Raw genomic sequence first — 24,200 nt, 5'->3', positions numbered from 1 at the left:
TGTGTTTGTTGTAGCACATCACATCATACACATATAATTTAACAAATGAAACAAAACAAAATGAAAAAAAAACTAAATTGATTTATTATAATCATGAACATGGAAAATGCAATGTGCATACAGTGCAAAATTCAAGTAAGATGAAAAAGTGCAAAATTACTGCCTTTAAAATCATTAATGCCAATCAGTCAAAACTAAAAACCTTAACACAGAATTATAAACATTGCTGCAGTTCCAGTAAGCCTTCATATCTAGTCTGTGCACAATGTGATGAAGCTCAATGTTTAATCCAAAGCCCTGCAAAGCACCGTATATCTTCACACTGTACTCTTGATGTCAATGACTATGGAGTAACTGACCAGCTGAGCTTGTTCTTTGCAGTCGTTTTCAGTCACCGATGGCTTCTTCACCTCAGGAGAGCCGGGCTCGTGCATCAGAGCCGTCAAGGCCGAGAGAGACTCCTTCTTCTGGATGACAGAGAGGGGAAGGAAACAGATGTAAAAACTGAGCAAAGCCAGAAAAACAAGATTTATGAACATACAAATGACAATGCAAATCCACAAAGGCCAGAGCAGACTCTGGTCTTTTGAAGTGCCTTTTTTGTTAACTGAATTTATTCTTACCGTGTATTGTGTCCTACTTCTTCCTTTGCTGTAAAACGAAAAAAAAAGATTATTAATTACTTTTATTATTAGTAGTAGTAGCAGTGGTAGTACTATTATTATTATCATTATTAATCATGTGAATTACTTATTTTGTTGGAATGTGTAATACTACATAATAGCGCTAGGTGGCACTGTGACAATCTGACACGGTACAAACATTGCGAGTTGCAGGTGTGAATATGACAGGAGATGAGCGGTGACCTGAGTCCTCGTCATTGATCTCTAATGTCAGAGGCAGCAGCTCACTTTGTACATTATGACCGTAGTGACAACAACCCAATGAAGATCTGCAGCCGTCAAAAAGTGTCCCCAGCACTGGAGGGGAGGGCCGGGGGGGGGGGTTGACGTTACACCCAGAATAGCTTCTCTCCCTGGGAGTCATGTTTTCTAGTGTACGTTGTTGTATGCTGTGTGACTGACCTTCCCGAATTAGCCTGACAGGACCCTCCCACCGGAGCAAGGGATAATGGGACTGAGGCCCTACCAACCAATGGCACCTTGACCAAATGTTCTAACCAGAGAGTAAAGCCTGTGAGGCCTCCTGAAACAGCTTCTGTTGTGCTGCACAGTGCAGCTTTATTCACAGCACAGAGACCTGATCTGATCCTGACAAACATTCTTCAGAGAAGTTTGGCAGTGAACGTGGAAATGTGCAAACTTCTGCAGGCAGAAACCATAAACATTTCTGGGATTGTGACACATATCCCACATCTGTCATTAAAGACCAGTGACTCACTGATTTTTTCCAACAGCAATAAGATTAAGGGATGGAGTTATGGCTTTTTTTCATTGATGAATGGCAGCTTGAATTTCATTATACTAATAACTTCCGAGGATGTGGACTTTTTGAACCTTTTACCTTTGTTTTTGCAATGTGGCAGTGATGATAATCAGCCAACTAACAGCAGTCTTTTGCAGAAAGTGCCAGAAGTAACAGTGCACGCCAGAGCAGGAAACTGGAAAATAAATCTGTTGTTCTCAGTGAGTGAGGGAACATTTTCTACCTGTCTGCAAGCAGGGCTGCGGTGGCAGAGGCACCTGTCTGTTTCAGCCACATTACTTCCTGTTTGTGATTAACTGCATGATAGTGGGGTTTTGGTGAGTTGCGTTAACGATTCGTGCATCCTGTTTGTCTCGTATTGTATGGCAGCGACATCGGTGCCCTCATTTTGCCAGTCGACGCATCACCTGCCGAGCTACAACCTGTCACCTGTGGAGGCATTTAACTCACCAGCACACCCAAACAGTGATGACAAGGATGAGCGTGATGGCAGAGACTGAAGAGACGCTGATCATGGTCACCAGTGCTGAAACACACACACACACACACACAGTTGTCAAAGCCACAAATACTGCCTGATAGCATACCTCAGCATGTCAATATGATCAGAATTTCCTGAGTAAACAGATCAGTCTGTGAATGTAGCTGGAAAATACAGCATGGTAAGCACTCACCAAACACTTTCTCCTCGCTCGAGACCTCCACCTGAATGTTGACCGTGGCTTTGTGGTGATAGAAGGACGCCCGGCAGGTGTACAGGCCTTCGTCCTGCTCCGTGAGCTTCGACTGGAAGACCATTGCAACCCCATCCATTTGGACGAACGAGCCATCGCTCCTGAAACACAAGTGACTTTTAACTGAAGAAGGCTGGAAGAGTTGAAGCCCATCTGTTCCTCCTAAACACACAAATCTTCTAAATTGCACCATAAATATGAAATATATTTGCTTTAAAGAAGGATCAACAATTCTCTAAAAAACTTGAGCTCTGTAGCAAATGTTACTCACATATGTATCAACTGGGGGTTATTTTCAGCCCCGGATTAAAACACATTCGATGCTCTAGTGAGTATTTTTACGGCAGCAGGGTGTGTGTGTGTGTGTGTGTGTGGGATTGATTCAAAATAAACCAGTGTTTTAATAGTAGGACTCTGGTACAGAGGAGTAAGATATATCAGGCCTCATGCTGGAAGAATATCAAGGTCACACAAACGATCCAGTTTACATTTTTAGGCTAATAAATCTTACTCCAGCTGTATTAGCTCCTTTAAATGGGGATGGGATTGAGTTTTGTACAGCACACTGTGTGTGCAGGTGCTTCCTCATGATATTTAGGTGATTGATAACAGTGGATACACCACCTTCTACAGTCGAGGTTGTACTCTGGAACGTTGCCTTTGACTCGGAGCAGCACTCTCTGGTTGTGATGATTTTGCTGGAGAGTCAGTCTGTGTAGGCTGGGTTCGCCACCATAGCGGCTTTGCAGAGGAGTCGTGTGGTTTAGGACTTCCAGAGAGGAGATGTCTGCAGAGAAGTCAGTTGAAGCTTGAATATGAACCTTGTATCTTTGGATCTCCCAATGCATTTATGTGAATTTCCACATTTGGAATAACTGAAGTATGCAGGTGTTCATGTGAAACTCACAGTATCTGGGGATATGAACCGTCCTCTTCTCTGTTCCGTGGTCGAAATGATACACACATGTCAGGTCCTGCCCCTCATGAAGGGCCAGAGGAAACTGATAAGTCAGCCTGGCTTTCAGGACTTGGCCTTCGTGCTCTGACTGCAGGGAAGTTTGGCTTTTTGCATTTTCGGGAAGAACCCAGGCGAGGTTGGTCCCGACGCCCTCCCCTCGGCAGTCACACACTGCCAGCCAGAGGGGAGAGTCCTGCTGTCTCTGCACAGACACACTCAGCAGACAGGCTTCTGAAAAAGAAAACAAGGGGTGACAGGAAGGGGGTGAGCAGCTGTGCGAGTGTGTCACAAAGAGAAATGTCTCAAAGAAAGAAATAACATACTGTGCACAAGAATGTGTATTGTTCTTCTTTCTGGTGCCTCCAGGCTCGGATGCTCCACCATGCAGCTCAAATTCTGACCAGAATACAGAGAAGACAAGAAGTGCACAGAGCTGCGGGCTGATACCAAACCATCAGTCTGGACTTCGCTCTCCGACAGATAACTGATGCTGTTGTCACTGTTTCCAACATGCCAGGTTATAGCTGCTGCAGGGGCGACGCTGTCCACGGAGCAGTCCACCTTTGTGTACTCGTCCCCGTCTTTCCACTCAGTGCTGGAGTTGATGGTGATGTTCGCGCGAGCTGCGTGGGAAAGAGGAGTTACACCACAGGAAGTGAGGGGTTACTTTTGAGAAAAAGATTAAATCTATGGTGCGCTTACACGGCCAAACATGTCCTCTACTCAGACAAAATTATCCATCGGCTGATTTGTTGAACATACCGCAAAGAGGGAGTGTTATACTTCTGTTCTCTGGCTCCTCAAACGCAGGGTGATTTATCACACACTCTGCAGTGAGCTCCCAAGGCGAGCAGGCAGGGAGGAGTAAAACTCCCTTGACAGAGTGGCTTCCATTATGAGAAGTGAAATTGAACCTAGTGACTCCAGACACACCCTCTGGTAGAAGCCAGGACAGGTTGGCCGCAGGAACAGCATCAGCTGCTGAGCACTCAATCACCCGCTGTCCATCTCGAGTCTGCAAATCAACTCGTATTGTGGGAGGAACTGAGAGGAAGAGTGCGGAGAGGAGGTCCCGCATCAATATTTCAGGGCCGACGATGCAGAATATTCACAAATGTATTCATGAAAGTATTTATGGAATATGTGCAAAGAGTTTCACCTACCAGGCGGTGTGACGTGAGGTTTGACTGTGACATTAAACTTCAGTGTTGCCTGAAGATGGTGATACGAGAAGAAACATTCATACAGGCCAGCATGCTGGTGCCCCACAGGACCCTGAACTGTGAGGCTGCTGTCAGCCAGCTCCACACCCTCAGGCAAGAGCCCATCATCTCTAGAGAGAAAAAGTAAATGTACAAATCACGCTTCAGTCTACCATTATTACATTATTACAGTTAAATATTGAGTAAATGATTTTTTTTTCCATCAGGAAACATGTCTGAATCTGGTTCCTGCTGTCTGTCACTTGTGGTTTGGTGCCATCAAACGTGTGACCACATCCTCCACAAGATATGTAGGTCGTTTCAGTCTACTGTACTGCACATGACAGAAAACGAAGTAATACAGTGTCTCCTGTTTCTAAGTATTTCCCCCAAAAATTATTCTTTCTCCGTGTGAAAAGGAAAAAAGATGCTTGTGACAAAACGAAAACAGTGAAAACAAAAAGAAAAATAGCAGGTTTTACATCAGGCTCACTTCACTCAACAATCTGTGGAGTGACGCAAATGGTGACACAAAGGATGTCAATCAATCAATTAAATAAAACAGATTATTGATCAAATGATGCATGACAGCTCCTTGAGGTCATGATATGGGACAAGACCTTCTGCCTCAAAGGGCTGCGTTACGTCACTAATAATGGTAAAAATCAAAGCTGCTGAGGCCAAGATGTCCTCACGTTTAGTCCCGTGTGTGGGTCAAACTCCATATTACAGCTTAATAGCTTCTTCATCTTTCAAACATCAATTGTAACTGGGTTATTTTTCACACTTCAGAAAGCTCATGTAGAGCAACAGAAGTTAGTGTTTTCACATGTTGAGTTGTGCTCTACATGAAGCTTTTTGTGTAAAATGTTCTTTTAACACCAAATATTTCGTACTTTTTGCAGGTAACATTGTAACGCGGCACATTCCCAGTGACCTGCAGCCCGATGACGGTGTCACTCTGTCCTGTCTGCAGCTCTAAAGACTCTGTGTCTTGGAAGTCATCACTGTTGCTTCGCGGCTCTGAGGTCGACAGCTGAACTCCTGACAAATCTGCAGAAAAGAAAGCGCATGATCTCTGAACTTCTACCTCATGAGCATCAGCAGAGTTTTTCAATGTGAACACTGATGGTACTCACAGAAGGATGGCAGTGTGATGACTGGTGACTCTCTCTCTGTAAATTTGGGGTGGTCAAACACACAGGTGACATTGTGGCCCTCATATTCTGCTGCAGGGAGCAGGACTGAGCTTGTTTGTGTGTCTGAGTCTCTGCTGGTCTCTCTCTGCAGCTCTTCATCGGTGCTCAAAGCCAGTGAGATGTTGGTATCAGGTCTCCCTCCAGACGAAATGCAAGAGACCACCCAGAAGTCACTTCCTCCTTCTTGTACTATCTCTGCTTTAATGGTCACGTTTGGTCTCGCTGCAGAGCAGGAAGAAAGGCGAGAAGAGTTATTCTTTCACAAGGCCTAATGTTCTTTCCAGCAAATTAAAAAGTCAGAGAGCAAGTTGAGGCTCAGGGTGTTTTTGTTAAATAGGAAGCCGTGGCCGGATGAGCCGAATGTTAGCTAAACACAGGCCGTAAGGGGCTTCTGCTTGGGTTTTCGGAGAGTGCTGACTTAGGCTTATCACCTGTCCCATCTGTTGGCCGGGCTGCAGCTGAGAGCAGATGTCTGGCCCAGCTGCTGTCCAACCAAAGCTGGGAGAGGTGCAGGCTTTAATATAGAGAATCAGCAGAGATCAGAGTCTATTATCAAATACATAAAAGCTGCGGTGTCACACAATTGCCTGCCGTCCCTAATGAGTAAGAGAAGTGAGCGAACACCTCATAATAGCTCAGGTGTTGGGGAGGGGTATGAACGATTAAAGTGAGCTAAAGCACTTTGGCTTTAAAATTCCATCTGTTAACACCTACAGTTATGTGTGGATTTAACCACTGCAGTTAGAAAATTACCTAAGCTGCAGCACTTCAGTGGAGTGTGAATGAGCTGGCTGGCCTGGCTCGTGCTAATTTTACCTTACAGTCAGCCACATGAGCGTTCACTCTCGCCATGAAGGGATCTGGATGCTCTGCAAGTGTGGATGCAAAGGCTATCTCAAAAACATGGCCAATTAAAGAAGACGCTAATTCAATAGAACACATGAGTATTTACTTGATTTATTTGGGCCACCTATTTTGTCTTATGTGTGCTAGAGGCAGCGTATGTACCATGTAACCAAAGTTCACATGCGGGATGTGAACTAGTCATTTCTGGGTCAGTTCCTGATTCACTGGACTACAAAAAACCCAAAGTTGTGTGCGTCTTTGTGTCTTTTTTTTTAGCAGCTGGTTGCATATGCTAAAGTTGTGCCATGTTTGACTTCAAGGTACATTTAAAAGTGCAAATTCATTGAAGTGTTGTCCAGGGGTGCTTTGTGCATCATCTCATTTTTTGGCCTCTTGGGGGCAGCAGAATCAAGTTGTGAACACAACACAGACATATTGCTTTTTTAAGTTAAAGTGGAGAACTTGTTGCTTAAAATTCAGCCTTTACAGAGCAACATTAGCATTCATTTGGAGTCGTGTTTGAAGTCCAATGTTCACTCTCTTTTTGCTCTGTTTTTGGTCGCCACCACCTCCTGAGGGAAACGTGCGGCTCTCAACGTGCTAAATGTTCTGCTATTCACCAGCTAGGCGCTAGCTTTGTCTGTCTGTTTGATGCTGGGCAGGTGTTGCACAGTGGATAAATCAGAGCTTTTTAATTTCTGTTGAAAAAAAAAAGATGCTCAAAGGGAAGCAAAACAGAAAGCTGCAGGCGTGAAAGAGACGCTAACTGTGCCGCTAGGCTGAGTGAAACTGCAGATTCAGATCATAATTCTCTGAGTACTCATCACTGTGACTAGTAATTTGATCCATTGTTGACATGAAAGTATTGAGCAGCTTCAACTTTGTAATTTTACCTGATAAAGGTCAATGGAACAAAACACTGTTACTAAATAAAGTTAGGATTTCCAGCTTTTTCTCACTCTGCACTCATTAATACTTTACTTGAAGTGAAAGTTGCAAAATTTCAAACTGGTTTTTCACCATCTATATGTGAGTAAATATTTTTTGCAAGAAACTGAACTCTAGAAATGCAGCCACCACATTGCCCTCCGCACCGTGACATGATATTGTTAATAATTAACTAGGTGGTTGCTGCATTATGGGGTTCAATATGCGCGACGTCGGTGAAAGAGTGCAGTCCCACATGAATGCATTGCACTGTGCAAAGTGATTTATGGTCTGTCAGTGTGTATGTGGAGCAGAGTGAGAAGGAACGGCCAGCGTGAAAAATCAGCTCAAGAAACGTATTGTGTTGTGAGACGCTGAGTCATGATGCATGATTATAAAACTCAGACCGGTGATACATACAATACATCACCTCCCAGCAACCCAGATGCACAAACACAACAGCACGCTCAGTCGTGAGTGTGAGCTTACTGTACGTTTCCACCCGCACTGTGGTGAGTTCGGGGTTAGGGAGGGTCGGGTGTTGGACCACGCAGGTCACGCTGTCCTCGTCCTGCAGGTGGGTGGGGAAGCGGAGGATGCTGCTCAGGGTGGAGGTGCCGTTTGAGTGAGCAGTGTCACTCGCGTACACAGTGAAAATATCATCTGAGGGAGGAAGGCCGCTGACTAACCAGCTGATCTGAGGCGGAGGCCTGGCGCCGACAGCAGAGCAAGACACCGACTGGTAGTGAGAGCCATTTATGGTCTCTGCGTTCACCAGTATCTGGATATCAGGTTGAGCTGTGAATGAATGAACAAGTTAACATGTCCTTAATTTTTTATACTTATAATCACACTACTGGTGCAGCAGTTCTAAACTTTTAGATTTTTATCTTTAATTCTGGCATCCTGATCAGTCTGATGACATAGACATAGAATAACATGCATTATTGGCTTGGCTTACCTACTACAGTGACGAATACGTTGTCATAATAATAATCGTCCTCTGATGCAAACTCACAGATGTACTCTCCCTCTACCTCCACACTGGACACGCTCATCTTCACTGTGAGGTTGGTGGCAGAGTCCGGGTCTGAGAAGCCATCGCGGCTGAATGGCCTGTCAAAATTAAATCCTGCCAGGCGCTTCAATTTGTTTTCAGAGTTAATGTGGCGCTTCCACTCGGCCCTCTCGATCACACTATCACCCAGATATCTACAGCCCAGGTACACGTCCTCTCCCAGGGCTGCTGTGATGTTGCGTGTGATCGCAAGAATCGACTTTCCGTCCGAACCTGAAACACAGAGCAGAGCAATGTTCAATGACGATGAGAGGTCATAAATTCACCCGAACAGTCCTAAAATTGCAAACACTAGCAGAGCAGAAATGTCTTGAGGGGGGAAAAGTCATTGTTCCTCTTCCTGAGAGGACAGACAGCAGGCTGATAGATGTCCACTGTTGTGCCTATGAAAGGGGTTTTCACACATCCTATTGTCTTTCACCAGTGAAGTGAAACTGTGATGGATGAGGCAAACTAACCGGGTCAGTGGTCATACGGCTCTCAGTCCTTTTATCATAATTAGAACGTGCCAGTGACTAATCAATACAAACAAGACTAAGTCCTACTTTGAGCTAAATGCTAATGTCAGCATGCTAACACGCTCACAGTGACAAAGCTAACATGCTGATGTTTAGCAGGTGAAGTTTACCATGTTCACTATTTCAGTTTAGCATATTAGCATGCTAAAGTTTAGGTAATTAACTAAACGCAAAGTAAAGCTGAGGCCGTTAGAAATGTCATTAGTTATGCAGGTATTTGGTCATAAATCTACAGATTTAATTTTTCCCAGAACTAAATTGCATCCGTCCATTAGCCATACCTGCTCATCCAGGGCAGTGGGGGGCTGGGGGCGATCCCCGCTGACGGTGGTTGACAGTTTAAATTTAAAATAATGAGGCCATTATTCAAAGGTAACAAGGAAAAGGAAGCTGTAAAGGAATTTGGATACTGACACTACAAATTAACATGAAATGGCATTTTGGGAATGCAAAATCCTGAAATGGAAAGCCCAAATCTACATGTTCAATTAAAGTCTTAAATGCAAAATCTTAGATTGAAAATGAAAACATACTTAAGAAGATTTGAAAGAGTCAATAAACTATTAAAATTGAAATGATCTTTTTTCTATTTTATTTTTTTGTGTTTTCCATCCTCACTCTTTTTAATTTTTTTATTAGTGAAATTGCAATTTTAACCTGATGGTGATGCGAGGTTAAAAGTCAGGGTGTTTACTAAAGTTATTAAAATTGCTCCTGAGGGGAACGTGAATATCTCAACTAATTTTCATGCCAATCCATCTGACAGCTGTTGAGACTTTTCACTCAGAACCACAAATGTCAGCCTCATGGTGGCGCTATAGGGAACGTCAGGGGATCGCCAAAGTCATTGGGATTCATCCTCTGGGCACCATGAATGTCTGTGCAACATTTCATGACAACACATCCAATAGCTGTTGAGATATTTCAGTCGGGAGCAAAGTGGTGGACTGAGCGACTGACAGACCAACATTACTAACTGTAAAGCAGCGACCATGGGTACAAAACATGAAGCTGCAACCCAAAAGTTACTATGAGTTGAAGTTTAAGTTGGAGACTGAGTCGCTCTCTCGACTCTCTAAAGGGCTGAATGCAGGAATTAGAGTTTGAGCACACAGTGACACTTGACAAATGTGGCCTTGTCCCCTCAGTGTATATTTAATAGAAGACTCCATTATGTTAATGAAATGAAAACAGTCCAAAAGTTACGCCCTGATCCATACACAGACACCGACGACCTCTTCCTTCTACACTTGAGAAATCAGCCATGATTAGGGGAGGTTTCGGAGGAAAGGACATTTAATAGAAGCTGACAGGCTTTAGCACTTGCAGAAAGGACAGTGTGCAGACTCTGATGCATACCAAGTCTCTTTCATCCTGCTTCCTCTGCTGACTTTATCAAAGTGCACTTGAGGACACAGTTTGCTCTATCCGCCAATTGAATCAAAGAGCTTCTATTCAGCTTTAGATACATGATGAGTGAAATGATGACAACTTGCTGCTGCATTGCCTCATGGAAAACCATTGAACGTGCAGCCAGCTGCTGCAATCTAAACTGTTTGCATCAAACACTGTTAAGGCTGAAATGCTGCTGGTCTTACTATACATCACAGCAAATGGAAACAATGTGGAGAGCCTCCAAAGCCTTTTAAGAGGAAAGGACACAGAGGGAAAGAAATAAATATGCTGTACGGGTTCAATTATGCCTTGTGGGTTCATAATTCATTTGCCCTTGCAGGTTATTGCCAAAATAAATGTCAGCCAAGCAGGGAAAAGGCACACCTTAAGGATACAAACGAAGCAATAACTGAGAAAGAAATCAGGTATTCATGCACTGCATCATATTTCCTGAGCCCCGGGGGCTTCTTTTTCTCACCAAACAGCAACCATTCACCCGTGGCACACAGCAACTCTTCCTTTGCAGGCTGGGGATGTGGTAAACAAAGAGGACTTTCGACTCTAAAAAACAGCGCTGTTTCACACGTTTAAACTTTCATCTCCAGCTGGAAGTCCCAGTGACTCTGCAGAAACAAAGGCTTCAAACTGAACCTAAAACCATACAGGAGGATCTCTAAATAAGTGCAGCCTGCAGAGGGTTTTCCCTTTACACGAAGAAGAAAACCTCAACGACCCTCATATATTACTTTTAAAGGCTGTAAAGAAACTAATGTGGTTTTAGGTGGCACCTCTGATCAATAATAATGAACTGCCACATGCCATCAGCAATATATAGTAGAAATAGTTATTATTTAGTGCATTCAAGACCCTCCCAGCATGTGGCTTTATAGCCTTTGTGCATTTATAATTGGACTAATCAGTTAGAAACACCAGAGCAGCACTGTTTAGTGTAAATGCCAGAGGTTAAACAAGACCTTAAGGGCCAGTAAAATAAACCCGTAAACAGCTGACAGTCACAGACGGATTGTAACCCTGCAGACTTACCCAGAATTTCCAAGCAGTGAGCAACATTTAGGACAAGACCCAAAATCAGCAGCCCTGAGCATCCCATGATGGTGTCATTGAGTGAAATAGAGTTGGACTGACTGTATGTAAGGCATAAGGGTATTTAAAGTGTGTGTGTGTGTATGGTTGTGTGTCTGTGTGTGTGTGTGTGTGCGCACGCACGTGCATGTGTGTGTGTGCTTGTGTGTGTCCTGTGGTTTATGGTTAGAGGTACACACCCTCCACAGCTGACACTGACGTTTGTGCATGTTCCTTTGTGCAAGTATGTTTGCTGCCACTCGTACAGCCACACGCTGAATGCGTAGACCCACACACACGCACACGCACGCACGCACGCATACACACACACACACACACACACACACACGCTGGTCGTGTGTAAAACCACTTCTCCCTTCTGCTTTCTGAAACAGTAACTGGGCTTCTGCGTATCAGAGTTGCTGTTTTTCTGTTTTTTGAGCCGGTTTTGTCCGAGTCGCCGTGCACCATGTGTCTGTTCAGTCACTCAGCCACCTCGTACAGCCGGGCGCCTTGGGAAGTGGCAAAGCCATGCATCATTCATACCATCCCGTGCCTGCTAGGGCACTCAGAGACATCTTGTCTGTGGCAGTGCTAGCTCCCGCTCTTGCCCTGCAGTTTGTGAAGTCACTCACTTCTGGTTAATGTTTTATGGCATAATGCTCCTCTAATTCACTTTGAGACTGTGTGTTGTTTTTTCCAGTCAGACTTATTTGCCGAGCACCATTCATCACCCTGCGAGGAAAACTGCAAACAGAAACAAACGTGGGTGTGAAAGGTAAGAGGCATTTTGCAGGGGCTCAGCATTGCGCAGCACTTCAGGCCGGCCTGTGTGTATGTGCCATCTTTTATTTCCTGTTAAAGTTGATCAACTTTAGTGTTGAGTCACCGATACCACAGTCGGATGACAGTGAATGAAAGGACCTATCTCACACAAAGAAAATCACATTTTGGATTGTGTGGTTTGTAACGGCTTTTTGAATCGTCTGGTATGAAACTGGCAACGGTAGTGAGACATTTTGTAGCCTGTGAAAGTGGGTTTCACAACAAAGAAAACAGTTGTGTCATCCTCTTTTTAGCTCTGCTTCACACACACTCACTACAGAAGCAGGCCGTACACCTCACAAACATCCCATAAAAAGCTTAAAATGCCTAGTTGTCCATACACCTCCAGGAAAGTGCTGAATTCAAAGCCTCAGTTGTGTCTTTCTTTGCATGTTTAGAGGCTGAGGCCCTTTAAAACCAGGAGTCACACACCTGTATCGTTCAGGTAAGAGCAGAGGAAGGAGCTTATGCAACACTCAGGTCTTTTTTCTGGTCAAGATCAAATTCAGATGTTTGATCCCCTCAAAAAGTACCCATGTCAAGCACATTTCACCTCAACCTCCAGTTGAAAGTCCTTCAAAGGGTTTTAAGAAATCCAAGTGTTAATCAAGCCAAGTACCATATCTCTTCTCGTTAAGTTTCTCTGGTTATTTTGTTTAATAAGGCAGATTTAAAAGCAGATGAAAGGAAGCAAATTAGTTTCTATAGAAATCAGCTTCTGAACCACACAGATAGGGAGAGGTTCTGTCGGCGTGATCTAAGCGAGCTCTTATTATTTCCAGTCTCGCTCTTGATTCTCACTGTGGGATGATTATATCTCCGGAAGGTAAATCGCAGTTCAGTCTGTTGGTGAAAATTACATGCAACGTTTGATTTGGAGGGCAAACACTTGACATGCAGTCGAGTCTATCTCTTAAAACCCGGTGTAATCACATGAGCATGGAGCTGGTGGTCATTTTTCCAGCTAATTAAATTACCTGGTTATTCCCTGAAGGTAGGCGGGGGTGGAGTGGAGTTTGGAGAAGGAGCCTGGAAACCTTCTGTCTTTTCCGGGTGTGCCCTATACTGTCTGCAAGCTAATGTGTTTTACTGACAATGAATTGTTAACATTTCACAGACTAGGTACTTATAGATTTCACAGATGTACAACTGGCATCCTTTTTCCTTTATCATTTTCTCTATGGACACACATGCTGAAATTCAGCTGGAAAAAGGAAGCTGGTGACCAGCCAGTAATAATGTGTGTGCAGTAAAGCACCAGCAGACCTGCCTGCGAAGGCTTGTGTGTTAACCTACTTAACTCTGAGGAACTTTATCATCACTTTCTTCAGAGGAAAATCACTGATCATCTGCAGCACCGCGCTCTGCTGTTATTCATTTACAGCTGAATTATCACCAAACCCTCCAGCCCTCACACACACACATACACACACGCTTGAACAGATTCCACACTGACACAAAACTTGATTGATGTGTCATTATCAATGTGAGTCGCATACCAGGATTGGCCTGTGACACTGCTGGCATGCGTGCACAAAGAGGAATAAGAAAAATAAATGTATCGGTACCATCAGCACGCTCCTCTCTCTGGGCTGATCTATCTTGAAGTACAATCTAATACCAGTCACGTTTGGAAAAGACATGTGTGGTCTGCAGCGCAGGGAAAGGACGAAGAGTCTGGTTGCAAAGGCCTTCGGAGCACATGTTCACTCCATTGGTCTGGAAAACAAAGAGAAATAAAAGAAAAAGAGGTTATAATTTGATTTGGTAAAGCAGCTTTTTAATGCTTTAAGGCCTCCCAGAGGAGACGTCTTTACAGATAAAACTTTTCAGCCTGGCTTTTGCTTAAAATGTTTTATAGTACAGAGATATTATTGGTCAATTTGCTGTGTTAAGAGTCAGGTGAGAAGATCGACAGCACTCACAAGCCTGCAAACTAGCAGCTTCTTAGCTTAGCTTATGTTAAAGACTAGAAACAGCTAGTCCCTCTTTGTCCAAAAGGCAACAAGATCTGCTAACCAGCACCTCCGCAGCTCGCTGATTAACGCGCTGTATTGTTTAATGTGTACAAAAAAGTAAAAAAAAAAAAAAAAGTTGTGTTTTTATGAGCCCCGTCCACTAGAAATTACGTTAATATACAACTAATAAGGAACAGCAAATATGTTTTGGAGGAAAAGTAATGCTGACTGACAACACCACTACAATCATCTTTGAGTGACGACAGCAAAGTGCTTTTGTTGCCTAAACCTGAACCGCAGCCTGGACGCTAACTCTGGATTTGGTATCCAAGCAGCGATTGCGTTTGTCAGTGTAACATAATTATGAATGCAAGTTAGTTGTATTTAAACAGAATTTGAAGAAGACAGGGTTTGTTTTTACATGAAGATTTTTTTTGGACAGCTGCTTCCAGTCGTTATGCTAAGCTAAGCTAGCCACCTGCTGCCAATAACAGATGTCAGAGTGGTGTCGGCCTTCTCATCTAACTCTCAGCAAGAAAATGACGGCAACTATTTCTCATAATATCAAACTATTCCATTCAAATTAATCGTTTTTGGCTTTGTTGTTTGCACAGAAAGTTTTTTGCAGTAGCAAAAATAGAGACGATGTTGTAATACAACCACAACTTTACGCACTGTTCGGTTATTTCATCTTTTTAGCAATGCATCATAGTCTACTGGTCAGTAAAACTTTTATCTGCACAGTAACTCATCAAAAATGTATTGGAATTAAAAGTATAAGTGGAAATAAGAAAAAGGAAGTTAGCTGTCATCTTTTTGTTTGTTTTTTTGGTCGAATATTTCAGTGGTTTTATTCATTTAATTTTACTTTTATCATCTGCTGCCTTGTTAATGGTACTAGTTTCTAATGCACGATTCGAAAGGTTTTTTACGCAGGTTTAATCGATCGATTGATAACACTTTCTGCAGAACAACAGAGGGTGTGAAGTGCACAGCAGTGTGAGGAGGGGCTGACCACAGAAAAGCAGCTGCACACTCAAAATCAGAGAAGCACGTTTCAACGCCGTCGACCATATTTAAATATCACACATGCACATAAAGACACTAAGAAGTTCAATTCATTCACAAAACATCCTGACCTTGTTTTTAAGAGCACATAATGGCTTCTGATGCGTTTTATCGGCTCCTATAAAATATTATACATCCATAATGAATCATAATTATCTCGTGAATGTTTATGACTTGTTGTCTGACAACCTTCTAAAGTCCCATTACTTTTAATGCTTTTCAAATGCATCATTCAATAGCATGACATTACCCAAACAGAAAAATGGAAACACACACAAACACACACACACACACACTTCTCGAATCACAGTTTTCTATGAGCGCTTTGTTGTGTGTTTGCAGCATAAGGTGACTCATACCGAAAGACTGCTTCGTATAATTTCGACAACTGTCAGAAAACGGCTGAAAGGTCATTAAACACATCCACGCTTGCACCTCTTGTGATGCCGTATGAGGCAGAAAGTGGAACGCTTTATGCAACTCCAAGCATATTCAGAAAGCAACAATAGAAGAAATGCTCCTTGTTTCAGGATAGAAAGCTTTCAAATGCCAGGAGAAAAAAAAAACTCCTGCTGCAGCTTCTTTGTTCTTTTCTTTGTATGAGTCGTAACTTCTCTGATCAATCTCTTCTCCTCTGATGGCCCAGTGTGCTTTAACAGTCGGGGAGGCCGGGACGCTGAGTGCTTAATGGTTACTTAGTTGGTGGAAATTACTCAAACAGTGATGTGGCAGTCTTGAAGATGATGCATCTGATGTTCAGGTCATGAGCCATTTATGCACTTCAAGAGTTGAGGCTGGACTGCTGAGTGCTTAATGGTTATTTAGTTGATGGAAATTACTCAAATACACTATGAAGAGTGGAGAAGCAAGGCTGGTCATTACAGTAAGTAGAGGATGGAGCTTGGAAGAGGGTTTGTGATAAATGATACCGCTTTGAAATACATTTCAGGGAAGTACAGCTCTTTGTTTTCTCGGGCAGAAATCAGAAGAGTAACCATTCTGTCCGGCCAGCTCAACCTGAAGCTTTGGTGGCCCGTGTGAGGACGGGAGGATTAGTCTCGTTCCAGGGGTGAAAAAAGCGAGCTGCTGGCACAGCATCAAGTGCGAATGTAAGTGAAATGGACAGCAGATGGCTCCGGTTCGTGCACCGGTTGTTTGGGACGTGCTGAGCATGGCTGGGCCTGTGCACCCCTCCAGACCTGGCACCCGTCCTGGCCTCTCCCACAACAGGACTCTTCAACCATCAGGCTGTGAGCCTGTGCTAATGCAACCTGTACAAGTCCCATCAGGGGAGGAGGAGAGTTACTGAAGCCCATCCAAGGAAACGGAGCCATTTATACCCAAAGAAAATCTTCATGAGGCCTCTTGTAGCCTAAGTTTGTGGTCCTTTTTCTGTCACACACATAACCGATTAAGCGAGTGACATGAACTTTGTTTTATTACTTATCTTGTCTTGATACAAAAAAACCACAAAACTGTTGTTTTGTTGCTGCAGAACCAAAAGGCCACACCTCAGCAACCACCTCCAGAAGTGGACGTGCAAAAAGGTCGGCCTGTGGTTCATCTGCAGGGTGTTGTCGACAACTTTGACGCCAAAATCAAAGACTCTTATCTGACTTACGATGGCTCCAAATTGCCATTTTCATAGTTAAAACATTGGATTAGTCATAGCTGCACAAACATCTGTCCATAGAGGCCTCCTTGTTTTACACAAGAAACAAATCATGATGCATTCTTTTGTTAAAGAAAACACAACCTCCCATGGCACCATCTTTCCCTCTCTTTCTCACCTTGCTAAGATGACTGTTAAGCAGGCGGATTTTCAAGGCCTGAGGCCTGAGTCAGAGGTGAGGTGCAGACCCACCAAGGGGCTTATTTCACCAACAACGAACACACACACGGATGACAGCCGTGGTTCTCAATACAAACACTGCAGCCCACAGGCAACATGTGATCCTGACAGCAGCCACACCTGATGGGAACTGGCAGCCTGATATAGCCTGCCACTGGCATTAGCCTGAGCCCGTACCACAACACAGGGAAGTGTGACCCCCAACCTCCCATGAAAAACTACAAAAAACACACCAAACACACAAAAATCTACATTCATATTTAATGCCAACTACTTGCATTATCTGAAGTTACTTTACACAGCACATAGACAAACAGGACATCTCAACTTTACATGAAAGTACACTAAACACCCCTCCACTACTTACTACTTGGTGTCTCCTGGAACACTCTGGAGAGGAGACATAACAGCAGCAACATTAAACATTTAAACTGGTATGTGCATGGGTTAATAAACTGTCATTCCATGTTGAAATAACCAAACTCAGTCGAGAGGCAGCTGCAAAAGCTTTGTGCAGTAACTTCCTGCACCAAGTTTATACAAGCTGGTAAAATGTACTACAAGCAAAGAAAACAGGTAATAAAGAGGACTTTCATTAGAGTGTCACCCGTTTTTAAATCTTTCAGATCCTGCAGGCTCATTGGCTGCTTTTGAGACTTCCTGCGCAGGTAAAACTTTGGCAGTGGATGTTAATCGAGGTGTGAAATAACAATATATCCTGAAACATACACTGTGGGCAATGCAGGGATACACACACATACATCTGACTGTCACTTTTCAGCGTTTATGCCTTCGCGCTGTCTTGTGTTAAATAAAACCCTCGTTTTCTGCTATGATTTGTCTGCTGCAGCTGAATTCGTGACAAAGTTACACACTACTGTGGAGGATGAAATATCGCCTATTGCTGTTTGGAGATGCCTGCTGCGGGAGGTTATAAATGAGTTAAAGATGTTGCGTTCGTTGACAGCGAGCTCTTAATTAAAGCAGCGTGGGATAATGAGAGTTCACCTCCTCTCAAGCATGCACTGCACTAAACTCAGCTGACACAACAGAAAATTCACATGCAACCTTAGACCTGGGGGACAAATTACTCTGGCACCGGCCAGGCAGGGACTGTGCAGGAAGGCAAGCAGCAAATCAATACAGTTTTATAGACCTGAATCATGCCTAAATGGTGCTTCTTAGCTCTGCTACTTTCATTCATCTCTGTGTTATGGCTGTTCAGGACAGCAGAGAGGCAACGATCACACAGGTTCAGACTGCTGTGATGGAGGTGATCATGCACTCCCTCTCTAGCAGCTGATGTGAAGTCTCTACTCTGGTTGCTGGGTCAGGTTTTACAGTCATATGAGTCTGTTTCACATTGCTCTGTTGCTCACAAATGTAAAAGACAAAAAGTGTTTGATGCAAAGTTTGTGCAACAGGACTGTGGTTTTGGATTCCAGCTGAACAAAACTCATGGCTGCCATCTATGGGCACAACTGATAATTGATAAGTTTTGTACTACAGCACTTCTCTCCTGTATTCCCCAAGTCACACTGAATGCACTTTTAAACCACTTTTTCCAGCATTAGTAGGACAAAAACAAGGCTTCCAATGAACGCTGCAGCCTGTAGCTCACATCTCTCCTCCAATAGAGGCAGGTCTTGTAGTTTTTACTCTTTATTTGACAGTTTTATATAACTTACAGTTTGGGATTATCAATACAAAATATAATCAACAAATAAATCCTGATGTATTATTGTAGATTAAGCAGTAAATAAAGTATTTAAAATGAGTTCTAGCTTAATCAGATGCAACATAAAAATGATCTACACATTAATGCATCAATGACTTCAATCCAGTTTTATAACACATTATTCTGAAATGGGTGATTCTGCACACTTTTGGTATTTAAACAGATTTTGCTGTTTTTTACTTTATCTCAATGACTTTTACTTGTAACCGAGTATTTCTACACTCTTGTATTGGCACTTTTACTTCCGTTAAAGATCTGAGCATCACCGCTGCCCATTGTTCTGAAGGACAGCATCACCCTCTCTTTAGAATTTATATTGTTAGTGTCACCGATCAGATTAAATTACCTCTAAATCAACCCAGGATGCAGCATGTATATTTAAAAAGCGCTTGGTTATGATGACACAATCAGCTCCTGTGGAAAGCTGCAGCCAAATAACCAAACACACACACACACAAACACACATAGTTATGCTTCCATTACTTCTGAGGACATTACATAGACTTATATTAACTTCCTGGACTTAATCTAACCACTAGTTGCCTAACCCTAAACTGAATCTTACCTAACCCTGTCCTTAAGACAAATCTTCCCTCCAAAATTCAATTATTACTTTAATGGGGACTTCTGTTTTGTCCCCACAAGGAAGGCGAGTCCCCACAATGTAACTGGGTAAACAGATGTATGTCCCCACAACATGAGTAACACACGTCCATACACACACACACACACTGAGGGAGGCCCTCAGAAATCCCCGTGGCGCCTCTTGTGTACGCAATGACCGCTCAACCAGTACATTCCTGCAGCACACTGTACTGTAGGTCTGCCTATGTTAACACAAGTTTCTGCACAATGACAACAAAATCTAAAGGGACATTCCCACACTTTTAGTCTTTAACAGAAGGAAACAAGCATTTGTCAGTGTTTATCAACAGTTTCAAATGAGATTTTCAGCCCGGAGGTGTCCTAAGTGTCCCTGAGTGACCGCTCTCTCTGCCTCTGCCAGTAACACACAGCCTGACCTTCCTTCTACCTACACTGACTCAGCATTTGCTGCTTAATGTTAAGTGATTATGCTGCTGGTGACGCCCGGTGGGTGTGAGAGGCATTTGTCAAGGATCAGTCCAACATCCTCTTAACCACAATTTAAAAGCCAGAAAAGCCTGAGGCCATAAATCCCAAGTATCTGGACTCACTGATCAGAGGCTGATTGATTCCTTTAATGGGTAAAAGTTAATGATGAGCGATAGGTTTTGCTCTATATGTTTGTTGTGAAGCACAAAGTCCCTCTACATTTTAGACCCTGTTTCACTGAAAAGGGGCAAAGTTCAAAATCAAAGAAATGTAACAGAGTCTCATTTTAGCATCCCATCAGAAATTGGCAGCAGCACCACTTAAACCTTACATGGAATCATGCTGCTCAGTGAAACACAGTGTTTACCTTACTTCAGTTTACCTTACATGACCCTCCGTCGTTGCTCATGATTAGATTTGGTCCATGTCAGGAGGAGAGGGTCGCTTTGAGCTAAAAGCTCACATGAAGACAGGATATGTGATCCAGGGAGTAAGGTTAATATATGAGGGTCGGGTTACAGTGACTCAGGAGGCAGTGCACGAAATGGATCTGCATTAAGGAGACTGAAGTCATCAATAGGTTTCACATTTTCTGTATTGTGTGCCAGCACTGAGTTTTGAGACAGTCTGTCACTCCTGCACAGACTCAATGTGGGAAAACGGGACCCTCACCTGGGCCTGATGAGTTCAGGTCCCCCTCAATAGAACTCAACAACACATCAGTAATTACCAGTAGTCAACAGAGTCAGACACATAAGTCATTTCTACTAATTCTGCCTCCTCCTGGAGCTCTGAAACTAATAAACCCTTCAAAGTTCAACCCAACACGCGTTTGATACAGCGTTTTTTCCGAATTGTCATATTTTACCTCAGAACATTTCATTCTGCAACACGATGGTATCAAAACATCTTTCACCCCAATGTCTCAGTGCACGTCCAGTTAGCAGTGATGATGCATGCAAATCTCCCAGCACCTTAGTGGTGATCTAGGGAGTAACCAAGGGAACACCTCTTTGCACAAAAACTTTGCTACTGACTTAGCACAATGGTCCTGAAATGTCTTTTACGCATGTGTGAGCCAGCATATGACCCAATGGGTGTGTGCATCTTGTGTCTTCTGACGACCTCTGGACCCTCGTGAATCAGGGGAATCCTAATTGTAACTTAGACGCTTTGTTGCTTAGTGCAGACAGTTTAATTGTACATTATAATGACCAAACTCTGTCCGGCCTCGATAGACTACTTCAATTGAACCACCACCTGCGGTGTATCCAACACTACTTTAAAAGCAACTCTAAATCTTATTACTGCCACAGCATTCACTGTACATTTCTCTCACTCCTGGACAGTTATCTCTGTTTTATTACTCCAAATCCTCTCCAGTGCTTCTCTCCACTCTGCTTTTTCAAATATCCAATTTTTCAGCTGATTCAACACATAAAACTCACATTCCATTCACACAATTGATGGCACATTCACACCTCTGGATGCAGGCCTGTGAACAGCAGTATCTCAGTCCCTGCTGGATTGTAGCTAGCAGCTTAAAGGATGGTGGTCGGTTAGTCCGCCACATCAGGCACGGCCACTGAGAGCATGTTAATGTGCTTATGTTAGCATGCTGCTCAAACCTCTACTGTTCTTAAGCACAGCCTCACAGGACTGCAAGCGTGGCTGTTGACTCTGGGTTTTGTTAGAAGGCTAAAAGTCACTCAGACTTTAGCAAATAGTGCATTTGCTGCAGACTTTTTAGGAGCATTATCCACATTTCGTGCTCCAGTGGGTAGCTACAGCAGCAGCCGGACAGTGCATGTGTGACGGATTCAAGGAGAAGGAGCACATCACTTAGTGCAACCGAATGGCTCATTGAGGTGTTTATAGATGAATAAGACATATCAGGCTTTAGATACACAGTTAATTATCAAACACTATAATCAATTCATTGCTGGCTTTGGTCTTTTCATGCCTTTAAAGGTAATTGATAATCTTACCACGTATCAAATGATGACACGAAAACTTAACTGTTTTGGTTCACCGTCACCGCTCTCATGGAGTTGTTTTTGGCTGCAGCAGGCATCTTATTTCAAAATTAGATTAAAAAACCTCTAAAAACCCACTGTACCCTGCCTGCTCAGCACCAAACAACAGACAGACACAGTTAGCAACCAGCTGGTGAACATAGTGGAGCATTTAGCTACCTCAGGAGATGGTGGAGACCAAAAACAGAGCTAAGAAGAGGGTTAATATTGCATTTGTCAGGTCACACAAGTTCAAATGTTGCTCTGTAACTGCTGGATGTGTAACTATACTTAAAAGGTGATGATATGTCAGTGTTGTGTTCACAGCTTGTTTCTGCTGACCCCAAGTGGTCAAATAAAATCTCTTCTTCTCCCACAAAAAGCTCAATGAGTGATAATTTCCTCTGATTAAAACTATCTTTGCAATTACTATCCATTCGGGTCAGTATTTATCTTCACAAAACAGCATGCAAGACAGTAGAGGACAGTGCAGAAACCACTTGTTTGTTTTGAAAAGTTGGCCAAAACCAACTGTGAGATAATGTCTAAACTCAGAGACACAATTTCTGCTCACAGCTGCAACTCCTTCGCCAACGTAAACACAGCCTGACCAGACTGCAGTGACCTCTGTCCCCGCTGGTGTCTTGGTTTGGTTGAGATTCACTCCCTTATTATAACACATATGACTCTCCCATATGTAATTACTGACTGTCTCCTGGCAAATAGCTGTTTAATGACATCTCAAATCTTGGAAGAAAAAAGAGAAAAGAGCTTTAAACTTCTATTTTGAGATTTACATTGCACTTAATAATATTGAGGGGGGGTTGGACATTTTTGTGAGTAAAGTTGGTCTGACTGGAGCCAGACGCAGGGGCCAGACAGTTTTATTGCATTGTGGGATTACTAGCTGGCTGAAATGAAAGTGAATCGTCACGGCTACCAGACCCCTGATCCTCACGGCTGCTGAAGGGCCAATGCGTGACCTCTAAAGGTAACACAGCCCGGGGAGATTCTTATACAAGAACAAACATGCAGTTCAGCCAAAAAAAGAACGACCCGTGACATTTGCTCTGATATCACCACAGGAGACACCCGGACATTCAGCTAATTAGGAGAGAAAAGAGTCCTGACTGTGCAGAATGATGTAAAGTTTAAATCAGGTGAGATTTTGCTTAGTTGCAATAAAACTTTTCTAATAAAACAGGTCTAATAATAATTAATAAGAATAAATGGACAAAGTGCAATGCAGGAATTACATGTCATTCAGTAAACCTTTATGTAACCCGGTTGTCTCTCGAGACACGTTATCTATTTTACAAGAGAGACATGGCGACAGCACAGAATCACACACTATTAATTTACAACAATCCCATAAAGAAACATAAAATAGGACCTGAGAGGCATGAAAAGGAGAAGGTTGATTATTCAACATAGTAACAATACTCAACAATGAATGTTGTTTAAATGCCTCATATTTGTTACTTAAGTATAAAAACTAAATACCACGTGGTAAAAATACATTTGAAGTAAAGCTTCTGTCATGAAAAATTACAATCACATAAGAAATATGTACTTTAAGTATCAAAGTAAAACTACTCAATGCTGAAGATGCCATTATGAGTGTCACACTAGCAAATGTGATTATAATACATGGTTATTATTATTGAATGTTGTTACTAATGTATGATGTGTAAGTAATATTTTGCTGTTGTAGTTAGTGGAGATGGATCTAATTTTGATTTACTTTATATACTACGTGGCAGTTTAAGCTATTGTAATGTGGCATATTTTATATATATGTAAAATGTACAATATTTCTCTCTCAAATGTGGTAATACAAGTACCTCAAATTGTATTTAAGTACAGTACTTGACCAAATGTACTTGGTTACGTTTTCCCACCACTGATACGGAGGCAGAGTTTTCAAATGAAGTTTAACTTGTAAATTATTCCAAGCCCATTATGCCGAGTATGAAAATGCAGTTTTGCCAAGTTCTACAAACTAACGTACAAATCTTCCTTTGAATTCTTAGTGAGGTTCTTCCAGTTAACACATATAAATTACAATGGTGAGTTTGCAACCTAATAGTTCAAATAAAACACAGAGATTAATGGTAGACAAGATATGGTGTGTGCAGTACCAGGGCTGTAGCCAGGAGTTTAGATATACTGCGATCATGAGCAAGTCCACCCAACACATAAACAACCCCTCAGATAATTTGAAAATAAAGTCTGAAATATTTTAATTGTTCGGATTTGTCAGATTTTATTTCTTCACATAATT

The 24,200-nt window shown here is 42.7% G+C and overlaps 1 protein-coding gene across 1 annotated transcript; it reads right to left on the bottom strand.

The window, feature by feature from the left end:
- Positions 1–61: 61 nt before the first annotated feature.
- Positions 62–11,453, bottom strand: si:ch211-149e23.4. Its single transcript, XM_041941214.1, has 14 exons — positions 11,348–11,453; positions 8,274–8,603; positions 7,802–8,110; positions 5,480–5,761; positions 5,237–5,393; positions 4,302–4,471; positions 3,901–4,182; positions 3,462–3,761; positions 3,088–3,369; positions 2,805–2,967; positions 2,121–2,281; positions 1,897–1,972; positions 624–651; positions 62–467 (listed from the first exon to the last, which is right to left on the bottom strand). Exons 1-14 carry the CDS (start codon positions 11,412–11,414, stop codon positions 318–320), a joined length of 2,757 nt encoding a protein of 918 aa, XP_041797148.1. The 5' UTR covers positions 11,415–11,453; the 3' UTR covers positions 62–317.
- Between the last annotated feature and the right edge of the window lie 12,747 nt (positions 11,454–24,200).

The sequence above is a fragment of the Chelmon rostratus genome, chromosome 7 (genome assembly GCF_017976325.1).
Source record: "Chelmon rostratus isolate fCheRos1 chromosome 7, fCheRos1.pri, whole genome shotgun sequence".
NCBI lineage: Eukaryota > Metazoa > Chordata > Actinopteri > Chaetodontiformes > Chaetodontidae > Chelmon > Chelmon rostratus.
This window is presented reverse-complemented; position numbering and strand designations above follow the sequence as displayed.

Excerpts from the sequence above, each read along its gene's own strand:
- si:ch211-149e23.4 (XM_041941214.1), bottom strand. The coding sequence starts at position 11,414 with ATGGGATGCTCAGGGCTGCTGATTTTGGGTCTTGTCCTAAATGTTGCT. Across the intron at positions 8,111-8,273 it reads CGTATTCGTCACTGTAGTAG|CTCAACCTGATATCCAGATA; the intron begins GTAAGCCAAGCC and ends ATTCATTCACAG. Across the intron at positions 2,282-2,804 it reads TACAACCTCGACTGTAGAAG|GAGCGATGGCTCGTTCGTCC; the intron begins GTGGTGTATCCA and ends CTTGTGTTTCAG.